Here is a 15,162-nt window from a genome sequence, read left to right on the forward strand (position 1 = left end):
ATGGAAAAGAACAAAGTCCAGAAATCAACTCTTGCACATACGGTCAAATGATTTTTGACAAGGCGGCCAAGACCATTCCATGGGGAAAGTAAGTTTTTTGTTTTCAGTAAATGCTGCTAGGGAAACTTGATATCTATATGCAAATGGATAAAGTTGGAACCTTATTTTACACAATATACAAAAAAATTAACTAGAAATGGATGAGAGACCTAAACATAAGAGCTAAAGTTACAAAATTATAGGGTAAAAGCTTCGTAATATTGAATTTGGCAATAATTTTTTTGGTATGACACCAAAAACACGGCAATAAAAGAAAAAAGTGAGATACAGCAAAATTTAAATAATGTGTGCATCAAAGAACACAATCAACAGAGTGAAAACGCAATCTAAAGAATGAAATAAAATATTTGCAAAACATATAGCTGATAAAGCATTAACACGAATACACAAAGCACTCCTACAACTCACACCAAACAACCCAATCTAAAACTGGGCAAATGACTTGAATAGACATTTCTCCAAGGAAGATATATAAATGGTCAAAAAGCACATTAAAAGATGCTCTACATCACTATCATTAGGGAAATACAAACTAAAATCACAAGATACCACTTCACATCACTTAAGATGGCTACCGTCAAAAAATAAAAATAACAAGTGTTAGCAAGCATATGGAGAAATTGGAACTCTTGTGTATTATTGGTGTGAATACAAAATTGTGCAGCCCCTATGGAAAGTGTATGTATGGCACTTTCTAAAAAAAGTTAAAATGGAATTACCATATAATCTAGCAATTCTACTTCTAGGTATACAACCAAAAGAATTAAAACAAAACAAAACCAAAAAAAACAGGGAGGTTCTTTTTTAATAGTTTCTAGAAGTGAAGAAAAAGATCTTGAGCAAATACTTGTACACCCATGATCACAGCAGCATTATTCACAATGGCCAAAGGTGGAGGCAACCCAAGTGTCCACTGACAGATGAATGGACAAACAGAATGTGGTACATACACAAACTGGAATGTTATTCAACCTTAAAATGCAAGGAAATTTGGACACATGGACAAACCTTCAGGACATTATACCAAGTGAAATAAGACAGTCGCAAAAAGACAAATGTATGATTCCGCTTATATGAGGTACCTAGAACAGACAGCTTGTCAGAGTCAGAAAGTAGAATGTTGGTTGCCAAGAGCTTGGGGGAGGAAGAAAGGGGAGTTCTTTGATGGGTAGAGTTAAAATTTTGCAAGATGAAAAGATTTCTGAAGATGAATGGTGGTGATGGTTGTACACTGTGAACATACTCAATGCCACTGAGCAATACAACTGTTTAAGATAGTAAATCTTAAAAACCAGAAGAGGAAGAAGAGGAAGAGGGAGAAGAGGAAGAACAGGAAGAGGAAGAAGAGGAACAGGAAGAAGAGGAAGAGAAAGAGGAAGAGGAGGAAGAGGAAGAGGAAGAGGAGGAGGAAGAAGAGAAACAGGAAGAGGAGGAAGAGCAAGAGGAAGAAGAAAAGCCAAGCACGACAGTACGTGCCTACAGTCCCAGCCACTTGGGAGGAGACTGAGGCAGGATTGCTTGAGCCTGGGAGTTCAAGGCTGCAGGGAACTATGATCACACCACTGCACTTCAGCTTGGGCGACACAGCAAGAACCCATCTCTTAAAAAACAAACAAACCCCTTCACAACTCTGTATCATTATATCCAAGGTGTCAAAATTAGTATCATCAATTCTGGGACAAAACTAAAGTCTATGTTCTTGGAAGAAATATGCTGAAGTATTTGGGGCTCAAGGGACAAGTTGTCGGCAAGTTACTCTCATGAGTCTGCAAAAATAGTTCCATGTATATACAAGATGATAGAGTCAATGATGTGGCAAAACCTTAACACTTGGTAAATATCAGTGAGTATACCGGAGTTTATTTACTATTTTTGCAACTACTGTAAATTGGAAATATTTTCAAAATTTAAAGTTTTTCTGGCCAGCTAGGTTTGAGCTGCCATAAAACCAACACCAAGGATCATTTATATAGAAACTAACTTTTTCCTTCAAACACAGTACAGGAGAATCTCTTACCATCGTGAATTCCCCAGGTATGGTTTAAAACGTTATTTGCCAACATTGTAAGTTTTACCCTGTAATAGTGAAATTTTCAGGTAATCGCAGCTGACCCCATTACATGACAAAATCATATAAATAACTTACAAATCTTTCTTAAATACCTTTGTCTTTGTTTCAAATTTGTTTTGTAATGATCAATGTAAGTCTTCACTAGATGTCTGTGCTTTTTCCTTCTCAAGTTTTTTGAGGATATTTGTATAAAACACTACAGAAAAGCTTAAAGTTTCTGTCTCCATCTAGTGGTTAGCTATTACCTTCTAAAGGCTTCACGTACCTGCTTTTTACAAAGCACTACATCCTACTGTGCTTCTGCGTTTGTTGAAAGTAAAGTTTGAGTTTCTTGTGAGCAGTGTTTTAGTACATACACTTCATTATTTTAGCTGTTCAAAAGTCTTTGTGGCCAAAAGTAGTTTTATGTGTTTCTGAAGATCAAGGTGCCAATCGGTATGAGAGTAGGATTTCTGTAATTAAAATCATCTAGTTGATAAAATGTTCTTGGGCCTCATCATCTTGACCTAAAGAGACCTCTCATAATTAAGTCTATAGAGACTATTAAAATAGTAAGAGTATCACAAAAATAGAGCAACAAGAAACAGCCACAAGCTATAATTTTTCTCTCTCCCCTAACTGCTCAACTGCTCTAAGCTTTTGGCATAGTGATTTTCAGTTATGTCCATATTTCCTTGAAGACAGTAGTATTTTTTTTTTTTTTTTTTTTAGACGGAGTCTCACCTGTCTCTTATACACATCTAGATGTGTATAAGAGACAGGTTATGTCCATATTTCCTTGAAGACAGTAGTATTTTTTTTTTTTTTTTTTTGAGACGGAGTCTCACTCTGTCGCCCAGGCTGGAGTGCAGTGGCCGGATCTCAGCTCACTACAAGCTCCGCCTCCCGGGTTCACGCCATTCTCCTGCCTCAGCCTCCCGAGTAGCTGGAACTACAGGCACCGCCACCTCGCCCGGTTAGTTTTTTGTATTTTTTAGTAGAGACGGGGTTTCACCGTGTTAGCCAGGATGATCTCGATCTCCTGACCTCGTGATCCGCTTGTCTCGGCCTCCCAAAGTGCTGGGATTACAGGCTTGAGCCACTGCGCCCGGTGACAGTAGTATTTCTTGATCTTTTCTGTTATAAGCCCCCATCCCAGAGAAAAATGAAAATCAAAATAATTATCCCAAGTAAAAGAAACACATTAATAAGATTTTGTTGGCATTCCATTTCCACCCCAACTGAGGTACTGCAATTCAATTCTGATACGAAACGCCCAGAGCTGGCATCAGACTGCACAGGTTTAACGCATCAATCCTCCACAATACTGCCCTCACTTCAGATGCAAGCCACAAGTGGGGTACCCAGGCTACTGTCACTTCTGACCAGCTACAAATTTGGGGTTCCCATAAACCTCTCAGGTTTAAGAACTTGCTAAAATGACTGACAGAACTCAGGAAAGCACTATGCTTCCCTAGAAAACACTATGATTAGTTTTACTATAGAAGATATGAATTAGGAGGGCCAGTCAAATGAAGGGATACATCGGGGAAGGTCTGGGAGGGAAGGCAGAGCTTCTGTGCCCCTGTCCCTAGAGAGGGGAATCCTTTCCCTCCCAGCACACCAATGCCTTCACCAACCAAGAAGCTTCATTGAGCTGTGGGGTCCAGAGCTCTTCATCAGGTGGCACGTGCCTGTGGTCCCAGCTACTTGGGAGGCTGAGGTGGGAGGATCACCTAAGGCCAGGGGTTCGAGGCTGCCAGCCTCCATCCTAAAACCCACCACACAGTCACCTCATTAGCATAACAGAGACACTCTATCACTCAGGAAACCACAAAGGTTTTAGACATTCCTTGCCAGCAACCAGGGGCAAAGGCCATATAAATTCCTCATTATACCACGATCAGGCAGGATTGAACCTCTAAAGGTCACAAACCCCTGTAATATCGTTAAGGTTTGTTCCCACACAATGAGAAACAATCTTTGCCCCTATTAAGAATGCATCCTCTAAGAAATGAAGAGACAGCCCCCCGAAATGAGAATGAAATTTTATTGTGTAAAGTTTATAGAAGTATGACTAGTATTCCTCTGTACAAAGTACACAACAAACAGTTTTAAATATAACTGAGAGAAATGCGAGTCCTATGACAACATTTGATACACACGGAACCATTGACAGACACACTAAAAATGTTTTAAAATATCTTCTTTCTCCAAAGAGTCCACTGCGCATTTCTCAGAGTAGAGACGGGGACATATTCCAGGCAAGGTCACAATGGCATTTTGTTGCCCTCAATGCTGATTTTCACTGCGTGGGCAGATCTGCTTTTTTTCCTGATATCTGTGAACTTTCTCATCTGTTTATCCAGTCGACTGATACCCTTCTTGGAGGTCGCCTGAAACTAAGAGTAAGGGAAAAATTAAAGAGCAAACTACTGAAATACATAAGTCTAGTTTTGTCTTTCATCTTCTTATAACTGAAAGTTAGCAACCAGAGGAGCTCCTAGCTCTAGAGTAACCAGAATGTGTGTTGATGACCTCAAGAACGGAGCCTACAGACTGTTCTAATAGTATAACAAGAAACGCATATTAAACTTTCTCAACGAAGAATAATTCTGTTGTCTGTGCTTTATTTTTAATCTTGCTGCAGTCCCTGGAGGTCTCCTAGATGGGAGAAAGGGGGGGAAACTGAAACTACGATTCTCCATATTCCATCATGTACATTACATTTGAACTGCATGCTTCTCCCTTTCGAAGACCAAATGTGGAGCTAACCACTTGACATACACTTTCAAACAGTGCTGGCATAGAAAAGAATGACCTAAAACAAAGTCAAGTCAGCTGAGAAAAAGCCTTAAGCGTAATAAATGAGGTTAGATGATTAGTAAAGTGAACCCCTAAGTGCGGAAGCTCTTGAGATTTTAGACTTGGGGTGAATCCCTGCTCTGATGCAGTGACTTCTGTGACCCTGGGCAAAGCACACCCATGGTAGGTCCTCTTTCCAGAACTGCTGAGAGAAGGAAATGAGATAGTGATGTCAGATCCAAGCACAGAGGCTGAGCACATATAGTCAGTGTACAAAATAGTAGGAACTATTACTATTTTACTACTTCACAAGCAACTAGATTTACATTAAGTATACTTGACACAAAAAGAATATTAAGTCTTTACCCACTTGCCCTTTATGTTTAAAGGTTTGGTTTGGGGGCTATTTTATATTGAAAATACTGTCTTGCAAAGATGTGGTCTCCAAGAAACTGCCACCTTTTAGAAATGCTAGAAAGGTTTGCCGACTCTGTTGTAAAACAATTTAGATGTTTAAGAATGGTGAGTGCTTAAAAAGAGATGGGTTGGCCGGGCGCGGTGGCTCAAGCCTGTAATCCCAGCACTTTGGGAGGCCGAGACAAGCGGATCACGAGGTCAGGAGATCGAGACTATCCTGGCTAACACGGTGAAACACCGTCTCTACTAAAAAATACAAAAAACTAGCCGGGCGCGGTGGCGGGCGCCTGTAGTCCCAGCTACTCGGGAGGCTGAGGCAGGAGAATGGCGTAAACCCAGGAGGCGGAGCTTGCAGTGAGCTGAGATCTGGCCACTGCACTCCAGCCTGGGCGACAGAGCGAGACTCCGTCTCAAAAAAAAAAAGAGATGGGTTTTTCTAATTCTTCTCCCCATACGTTTACTACTGAATCACCTCTGAAACTCAATTCAAAAGAATGCTAAAATAAGGTGGGGCCTGGGAGACACTCTGGGTTCAATACCAGCCTGGTGAGCTTCTTTTCTGTCCGGTAGCCTTCCAAATCTTATCCTACCTCTGGACCCAGCCTCAACCCCAACATGAAGCCAGCTGAGCACTAGGCAAGGAACTCGAAGTCATTCTTGACGAAGAGCCATGTTGACCTATCTTTCTAGGAATATCTCAATTCAAATATTACTCTGTATCAGTCTCAATACTTGGTATTAGTACTCTGAGTAAGCATAAAAAGTGTCAGATGAGAAAGAGCTATGCCACCATCGCACTATCTCCCAGATCTCCTGGACAGTCCCATATATCTGACTTCCTTTCAGAGGATGTGCCGTGATCTTAGTACTTGTACTCGGTCAACATCGGAAGCTTTACCTGCTCAAATCTCTGCCAACTACACAATTCCCAGCAGCTCCACACACTAATTGGACTCCCCTTCGCCTACTCCCAGGACCCTCACTAACTGTCTAAGCCCTGATGGATCCGTCTAGCCTCAGCAATCAGGACACACCCGGACCAGTGGGTTACAAAATACATGACTGGTAGTTGCAGATGCCTAGTTACCCCAGGTTTGAAAAGACAAACCATAGTACCTCACACACCGAGTTCAATGATCTCCCTCCACATTCATCAAGGGAACACTACACTTCCTTAGAAAGTCAGAGTGTGTGCTACACTGCTTCACCAGAACAAGACCAAAAGCAGCTTCAATTATGGCACAACTGTGTGAAAACACAATGCGAAATCACTCAAGAATGCTTACTCAAATGGATTTTTACCATGGTAAATAAAAAACCCAACAAGGTATAAAAGAATATGATCACAATGTCTCTTGGGGAAAAAAAAAAACAAAACCCAGTAATATTGTCTGTGCATACATATAAAAAAAAAAGACATAATCTAAAATGTTAACGTTAAGTTGAAGTGGTATTACACATGGCACTAATTTTGTCTGTTTTCTGTATTTTTAAAAGTTCATGAAAAAATAGGCATTGCTTTTGTCATTTTACTGTTATTTTAAAAGTATTCCATGGAGTAAATGAACATATAAAAAATACAATGTAGCACAGGTTACTACATTATTTAGGAGTAAAAAATCAGAAACCAAAAGGAATGAATAAACACATTATATTCATGGCCAGGCCTGGTGGCTCCCGCCCGTAAGGCCAGAGGATCGCTTGAGACCAGCTTGAACAAGATGGTGAAACCATCTCTACAAAGAAATAAAATACGTAATAAAAAAAAAGCAAATTATAATTTGGTCATTTTCTGTGGGTGTGTACATGTGTGTGTGTGTGTGTATTTTTTTTTTCTTTCTAGAGATAGGGTCTCATTCTGTTGCCCAGGCTGGAGTGCAATGGCAGGATTCTAGCTCACTGCAGCCTCAAACTCCTGGGCTCAAGTGATTCTCCCACCTCACCCTCCCAAGAAGCTAGGACTACAGGTGCATGCCACCATGCCTGGCTAATTTTTTAATTTTTTGGTAGAGATGGAGTCCTGTTATGTTGTCCAGGCTGATATTTAGTATAATTTTAATTAATGTCATCAGTAGAAAAAAAGACAACAAATATGTCAAACTGCTTTTGAATGCTAGGACCGTGAATAATTCTCTTAGTACCTAAAAATTTTCTATAATTATAAAAACTAAGTTCAAGGCATATCTGGAAATACATTTAAAACCTCAAATTGTTGGCCAAGCACGGTGGCTCACGCCTTAATCCCAGCACTTTGGGAGGCCGAGGCAGGCAGATCACTAGGTCAGGAGATTGAGACCATCCTGGCTAACACAGTGAAACCCCATCTCTACCAAAAATACAAAAAATTAGCTGGGCGTGGTGGCGGGCCAGCTGCTTGGGAGGCTGAGGCAGAAGAATGGTGTGAACCCAGGAGGCGGAGCTTGCAGTGAGCAGAGATCGCGCCACTGCACTCCAGCCTGGGCGACAGAGCAAGACTCGTCTCGAAAAAGGACAGAAGGGCAAAAAAGAAATGGGTGCAGGGGACATGGAGAGGTGGTCAGGGACATGGATATGGGCACAAGTAAGAAAGAAGAAAAGGAAAGAGAGGAGGAAGTTCTTGGCACAGAACTAGTCCTTCTCTACCCTTGATTTATTCTCAAGAAATAAGAAAGTACATTTTGTTTTGATAGTCACTTAACAGCAACATGAACTGGCAGGTAGGAGAGCGGAGTCAGTCGAAACAGCTGCCAAAGCAGGGGTCATGGAGAAGCACAAAAGGCAGGCAACACACAGACTGTATGTACTCCACAACAAAGGTGCCACTATTAATCTCAAAGCACAGTGGATCAGTGAGTCGGGCTTATGAACGTTCCAAAGTCTTTTTCATTTCTGACCACATTGTGAGTATGGGTTAATCAAATTCATCGCCTAAATATTTAGTGTAAGGCTTTATGCAATGAGTCCTCAAATGCATGTTGCTGAGCCACTGACAGCAGGAAAACAAGCTACTTCCCACCGAGAAGCCGCTAACCAGTTTACAGCCTGTAACACGTATCACTGTAATTCTGGGTCCTAACAAAAACCTTTTTCATAAAAATGGGTACCAGTCAGGAAGACCCAAATGCATATTAGGGAAGTAATTATCTATTAGTCTCTAGGATACTGATAAAGAAAGGGGCTTCCATGTCAAAATTTCTAAATATTCAAGAGGCCTTGCATAGCCCAAGGTGCCTGTTACGGTCATTATTTCGAAACTAAAAGCAGACGCGGCCTCTTCTGATTCAGAAAGCACACACACACACGTTTCACTCTGACTGCTGACAATTCAAGCCCATGCACAGTACATGCTTCCTTGGGAATACCTCTCGTGTACACACTCTGGCAGGGCCAGGCCTACAGGGGCATCCTGTTGCCTTCAATGCTGAACTTGACAGCACGATGCACTTTGCTGAGTCGTTTCTGTTCTGCAAATCGCCTCTTATGCTTTTCCAATCGGCTTAGGCCCTTTTTAAGAATACCAGGCTAGAAGCAGTAGTTTGATTGGAGAATAAAAAGAGATTACGGAGAAACACTGAAGATCTACTGAGCAGTATTTACAGTGATAACAGAGTAAGCGTCTACCCTAATTATTGCCAACGGAATTGCTTAAACTGTCTAAGAGAAAGGGAGAGGTAGGTCTGCTGAAGCATGTAAGCTCTGTTTCTCATGGTTATTAAAAAAAAAATTCACTGTATCAGAATACACCAGGTTTCAATTTCAAGCCTCACTTGAAGGGATTAATAAAAACAAACTTCTCTACCTGATAATGTTGCATTAGGTCTGAAGAAAAGTTCATCAGCAATAAACTTTAATCCTGGGTAAGACTTTTCCTTTCTCTATTGCTCAATTTGTGGTTTGGCTAGATAAGCGACCAGAAAACAGTCCTCTCTGAATCAGACAAGCCTTAAGAGCTACAAGGGTTATTAACGCATGAAGTAAAGAGTAAAATAGTAATCTGCAGGTGAGATCCACCTTGCCGATCCTCCACTTGCTTACCCTGGATGACTCCATTTCCACATTCCATTTGGGCCTGACCACATAGTCCTTGTTTGAGGGCATTGGGACCCTTGCCCGGGCACAGAATCCAGGATCTCCAGGTCTAAGAGCCCTGAAAAAGGGAAGAGGAAGAGCATGTTGCTTATGTGGCCAACCACACTGGGGCACACAGGCCATTTCACACTACTGTTTCTACATCCACCCATTCAGCTGCAATGTTCGAAACTGCTCTGCTCCCCACCTCAGGTCACCCCATCCACCCTCTTGCCGCCTCTCAGCTAGCCTGTCACCACACACACTCCAGTGTGCATTCCTTGCTTCTCTTCCAAAGCCAACTTGCTCTGCATCTGCATGAATCATTTTCTCCTCTCCTCAGCTTCAGATATACTCATGCCCCTCTGCCTTCCAAGGCTAGTCCCACCAGCATGAATCCCCTTTTCTCTTGTCTAGTGGAGTCACTCATGAGTTCACTTGTGAGATGAGGAACTGTGAAGAACTGAGTCGTCAAATGACCCCCCAAAACTCTCAGTATGCCCATAAAGTAGTTTTTCAATATACAACTCCTACAGTAATTTTTAATGTTTATTTTTGTAAAAATCTTTTGAAGATAATTACAGATTCAAATGAAGTTGTAAGAAATGATAGAGAGATCCAATGTCTCTCCCAATAGTAACAACTTGCAAATCTACAGTATAGTATCACAACCAGGATACTGATGTTGATACAGTACACAGATCTCATTTACACTTCCCCAGTTTCACTTGAACTCATTTATGTGTATGTATTTAGTTCTATGCAAATCCATGGGCAACCATGCTAGACTAAAATAAGATTACTAACCTTCCAAAGTAAAGCCTATCTATAGATGCCTGGGCATTCAAACCATTCAGCCTTTAGGTAACTAATAAAGAGCGGATCTATGTGTGTCTATTGGGGATGGGGAGAGAAGGGTAAAAAATTCTCAATTGTTTCTATTCTCTTGTACAGTTTACCCCATTTTTAACCTTAGACTTTTTTTTTTTTTTTTGAGACAGAGTCTCGCTCTGGTGCCCAGGCTGGAGTGCAGTGGCATGATCTCAGCTCATGCAAGCTCCGCCTCCCAGGTTTGTGCCATTCTCCTGCCTCAGCCTCCCAAGTAGCTGGGACTACAGGTGCCTGCCACCACGCCCAGCTAATTTTTTGTATTTTTAGTACAGATGGGGTTTCTCCATGTTAGCCAGGATGGTCTCGATCTCCTGACCTCCTGATCCGCCTGCCTCAGCCTCCCAAAGTGTTGGGATTATAGGCGTGAGCCACCGTGCCCAGCCAACCTTAAACTTTTATAACCTTCATATACGTATGAACAGGTTAATTGGCTTGCCAAGAAAATTCCCTGTAACTCTTACTTTCCTTCTGAAGCACGGCCTCATCATCAACTTCCTTCTTAAACAAACTTGCTTCCTCTGGCTCATCCCCTATTCTCCTCTTGCAATCTGGATGCTGCCTGACTACCAACTCACCTGCACAAAGCCTTCTGCAGCACCTGCCACTGGCCCATGCTTTTGCCATTGCCACCTCCAGCTCAGCCTCATTCCCCTCCAGGCTCTGCTCCAACACATAGGACCACAGCTGCTCATTCACCTTCACTGGCTACTCTGCCTGGCTATGCCCCCTTTCAAAATGGTTTAGTTCATTTCTTTATACTTTCTTGACTGAACAATCTTTTCTATGGAGAGAACCATCAAATCTAGGTCTCTAGCCCAAACATCTCTTTACAAGTTCTAGACCCGTAATATTTACAGGACTATCTCACTGGGCATCTCACATTTAATATGCTCAAAAGAGAACTTGCCTGTTTCCTCAAATCCACTTCTCCCTCCATTTTGGTGAAAGGTAATGACACTGTCTCAGCACTTAGGTTAAAATTTTGGCTGAAGTCTTTAACTCTAGACATCTTGTCTCCCACTAAGTCACCAACATATGACAGCTTTGCCTCTGCAATATCTTCTCACCCCTTTGTTCCCCGACTACCACCTCTGTTTAGCTGTACCACTGCCCTCCAACCCATCCTACACGATGCCATTGGCATCAGCATCCTAAATCAAATCAAACCAGATGGTTTCGCATCCAGTCTCAAAAACTTTCTGTGGAATCACAAGGCATGCAAAAATTCCTCATCTTGATTCAAAGCCCTTCACTGGTCTATTATTTCCAACCTTATCAGGCCCCATACTACTGTCCAACCCCTTCAGTCTACTTGCCATTCCAAACACAGACCTGGCACACTTACCCCATGGCTTTACCAAAGACCTCCCTTTGCCTATCATCCTTGTACAGACTTATACTTTTTGAGAGCATAGACTATTTTTAATTTGTTTTTAAATTCTCAGATCACAACAAGAATCTAGCACTTAGCAAGCAGCAAAAAATCTTTGAATGAAGTATTTTCTCAATTTTCCTTACATCCCCAGAGTACCCAATACAATGCTTTGTAGATATTAAACGTTAAAATGAAAGTCACCTCCAGTGAATGAGAACATAACATCATTTCATTTACTACTTTTCTTAAAGCAGCAAACGGAAATTCTCTACATAGTCTAGGAAGAAAACTTAACATTAAAACCTTACTTCTCCTCTCCTGTCAGCACCTTTTCCAGGTCTCTCCTGGGTGTCTGACCACCAGTGCTGGAAAAAAAGTAAACAAGGAGATACCAGGAATATTAGAACCTAATAACTAAGAAAAAGAGCAAACTAAAATATCAAACTTAGATCATAACTATTAATAGCTCTTTTACGATGGATCAGGGAAAATAACTCCTAATCTTTAAAAAGTACTACTCATTTTTGTATTCATCTGCATAACAGGTTTCCTTGTGGGTGAGCCGTAATTGCCATATTTAAAACTAATGACCCTGTCCTCCTAGATGCAACTGTATGTCCACTATATTGATACAAACCAAACCTATAACATTTTTTATTCTACGAACTCAGAAATGGGACCCAGAAAGTTGTTTTCTGCAAGTGGCTGGAACAACACAAGCAATCAGTATCGTGAAAGAGGCTCTGTTCCAACAAACTGACCCAGAAAGGTCTGGTTAGGAGGACAGGACCCTGACTATACACTATCACATTTAAACTAAAAGGATATTGTGAATTATGTAGATATATCAAGCTGAGAGGAAAGGAAATTCTATCATCTTGCAGGTTTCCTAATGATCTTACTTAAAACTGAGTTACTACAACAATAACATGTATTCCACTTACTCATACCTGTTCCCTCATACCTGTTCATTCTTCGTCGTTGAGGCATCTGTTCTAGATCTCTCTGCTCCCTTTCTTCTCTTGTCATTCCTTTGTAGTTGGAGGTAAGACCAAATATAGGCCTAGACCACTCATCTGTAGCAAGAAAAAAATCAATTATTTTGTCCATAAAATTGCATTTCCCCTATCATTTTTTTCAAATAATTGCACCCTAGTGTGAGGGGATATTCTAGACATTTAGAATATTCTTTCCTTGAAGAGCCCATTATTTCAGAAGAATTTAGAGGATAAACAAAGCAAAATGCCAGTATCGTGACTAACTCTGGCTGATTCAGAAAATTTAATGTAAAAGATCACCACAGAGATTTAAAGAAAGTAACATGTGACACACTTTGATAGTCAACAATTAGCTGGATTGACATTTCATAAAAGACATTTATTTAAAATTTTTATTTATTTTAAAAGGTAAACTAATTTCTAAGTTTACTGGAAATACAAAGTCTTGAAATTCTGCTTTCTTATCCTAACCCAAAACAAGCTCCCTCACCACTACCTTACAAAATGGTCTGTATCTGTAAAAACTACAGTTTAACAGTACGGATGGAGACTCTGTACTTCATTAAGTCTAATATAGCTGCTACAATGACCATGAAAGAAAGTACATGCCACTGCTCAGTCAGTCAAAGTCCAGGAGCCAACTGATGCCTTTGTTCTGAGACATAATGTGGCTCACCGCTACATTTAATACACTCTACAAATGAGAAAGGACCTTTATAGACCGAACATGGCTGCTGTCACACAAAGAAGGAAGCAGGGTTCTCGGGGGGGTCTACCATCTTTTACAATCGCCCCACTGACCCCACTTATGGATTCAGAATCGCTGCTAGAGTAAGTCATGGACACCAGGAGGGATATTCTGCTTTTCTCAGTCTGGGGCAAAAAAAGAAAGTTGCAAACCCACTGCATAAAAGCACCAAAAGTTTATCACTTAATAGGCAGTAAACTGCAGACTACTAACAAGATCAAAGACAGCAGTATATCTCTGTTTTATAGAAGAAATTTACATTTCTCTAAAAGCTTTTGACAAACTTAGCAATTCAAAAGAAAAATAATTATTATATTCAAATGTAGTAGTTACTTTTTCAATCTAGCCTTGAAGTTCTTAAAATTCCTTTTCAACATGGAGCATAGGAAGAGTTAAGAAGGATAACAAAAATGAACACGGGTTTCATTCTTAAAACTGAATAATTTCACAAACAATATGCTTGATCACATAAATTTTGGTTTAGACTTCCCTGGATTTCTCTGGCATCATTAAATAAGAACGTGCAAAAAGGTTTTGGAGACCAATGTGCAAGCAACAACAACAACGGGGGCTGTTTCTTGAGTACTTACTATGTGCCAGGCACCATGCTTTAGACACAACCTCTCATTTAATCTTTAAAGTCACCCAGAAGAAAACACATAATTATCTCAATTTTACAGAGCACAAATCACTAGCTAAGGAAATGCAGTAAGGTGGGTGGTGGATTCATGATCTGAATCCAGGTAATATCAACACCACAGCCTACAATCTAACCCGTCTCTCTCCATGCTCTCGACCCATGACTAGAAAATGCATACTTTTTACTTGCAATTTTTTTTTTTTTTTTTTTTTTTGAGACTGAGTCTCACTCTTGTTGCCCAGGCTGGAGTGCAGAGGCACGATCTCGGCTCACTGCAAGCTCCGCCTCCCGGGTTCCCGCCATTCTCCTGCCTCAGCCTCCCAAGTAGCTGGGACTACAGGTGCTGCCACCTCGCCCGGCTAATTTTTTGTATTTTTAGTAGAGACGGGGTTTCACCATGTTAGCCAGGATGGTCTCGATCTCCTGACCGCGTGAACCGCCCACCTCAGCCTCCAAAGTGCTGGGATTACAGGCATTAAGCCACTGCACCCAGCCTTACTCGCTATTTTTAATAATGAATAGTATACTTAATTAGACTGAGAAGGTTTGTTTTGTTTTGTTTTTTAAAGTTTAAGAGAAAAGGCCGGTACCTATAAGAAGCTATTCAAAAATTTCTATTCCACTTTACTGACTCATTCAAAACAAATACTAGTAAAAATACAGCTTTTATATACACGCATCTCTCTCTTATCTACAGACAGAAACACAACAAACGAGAAGGAAAATGTACATACTGATTAATTTCCCTGCCATGTCCTTGTTGGACCTTGATTCCTTGGGGTGTTTATAGAGATACATCACTGCTCGTCCAATCCCACTATGCTTCAGGGTCTCCTGGCTCACACTAGGCAGCTGGGGAACATAAACACATACACACACATTAATCACTCAGAAGCTGGGGGTCTTGCTAATCTATACTAGAGACCTGGCGCCTTCACAATAGTACAAATAAAAAATTCCATTTTCAGGATCTACAGAAATAGAGCACAAAGATAACTTTGTGTCCACATCAAAAGTTCAGAGTTCAGGCCGCGCACGGTGGCTCACGCTTGTAATCCCAGCACTTTGGGAGGCTGAGGCAGGTGGATCACCTGAGGTCAGGAGTTCAAGACCAGCCTGGCCAACATGTGG

At 41.0% G+C, this 15,162-nt stretch overlaps 1 protein-coding gene across 2 annotated transcripts in view; it reads right to left on the bottom strand.

Annotated features, from left to right (window-relative positions):
* The window catches only part of IWS1 (IWS1 homolog (S. cerevisiae)), an 87,300-nt gene that overhangs the window by 11,958 nt on the left and 60,180 nt on the right, over positions 1-15,162 (bottom strand). The window contains exons 10-14 of one of the 2 annotated variants that reach the window (XM_011980487.1): positions 14,766-14,883; positions 12,610-12,721; positions 11,954-12,010; positions 9,347-9,458; positions 4,144-4,512 (exon numbers count right to left, since the gene is read on the bottom strand). In XM_011980487.1, the coding sequence (XP_011835877.1) occupies positions 4,381-4,512; positions 9,347-9,458; positions 11,954-12,010; positions 12,610-12,721; positions 14,766-14,883 (531 nt within the window). In that variant the 3' untranslated portion in view covers positions 4,144-4,380. Of the gene's footprint in view, positions 1-4,143; positions 4,513-9,346; positions 9,459-11,953; positions 12,011-12,609; positions 12,722-14,765; positions 14,884-15,162 lie in introns of those variants that run through there. The other variant, XM_011980486.1, reaches the window with a different exon arrangement.

Source organism: Mandrillus leucophaeus, unplaced genomic scaffold (genome assembly GCF_000951045.1).
Source record: "Mandrillus leucophaeus isolate KB7577 unplaced genomic scaffold, Mleu.le_1.0 Scaffold213, whole genome shotgun sequence".
Classification (NCBI taxonomy): domain Eukaryota; kingdom Metazoa; phylum Chordata; class Mammalia; order Primates; family Cercopithecidae; genus Mandrillus; species Mandrillus leucophaeus.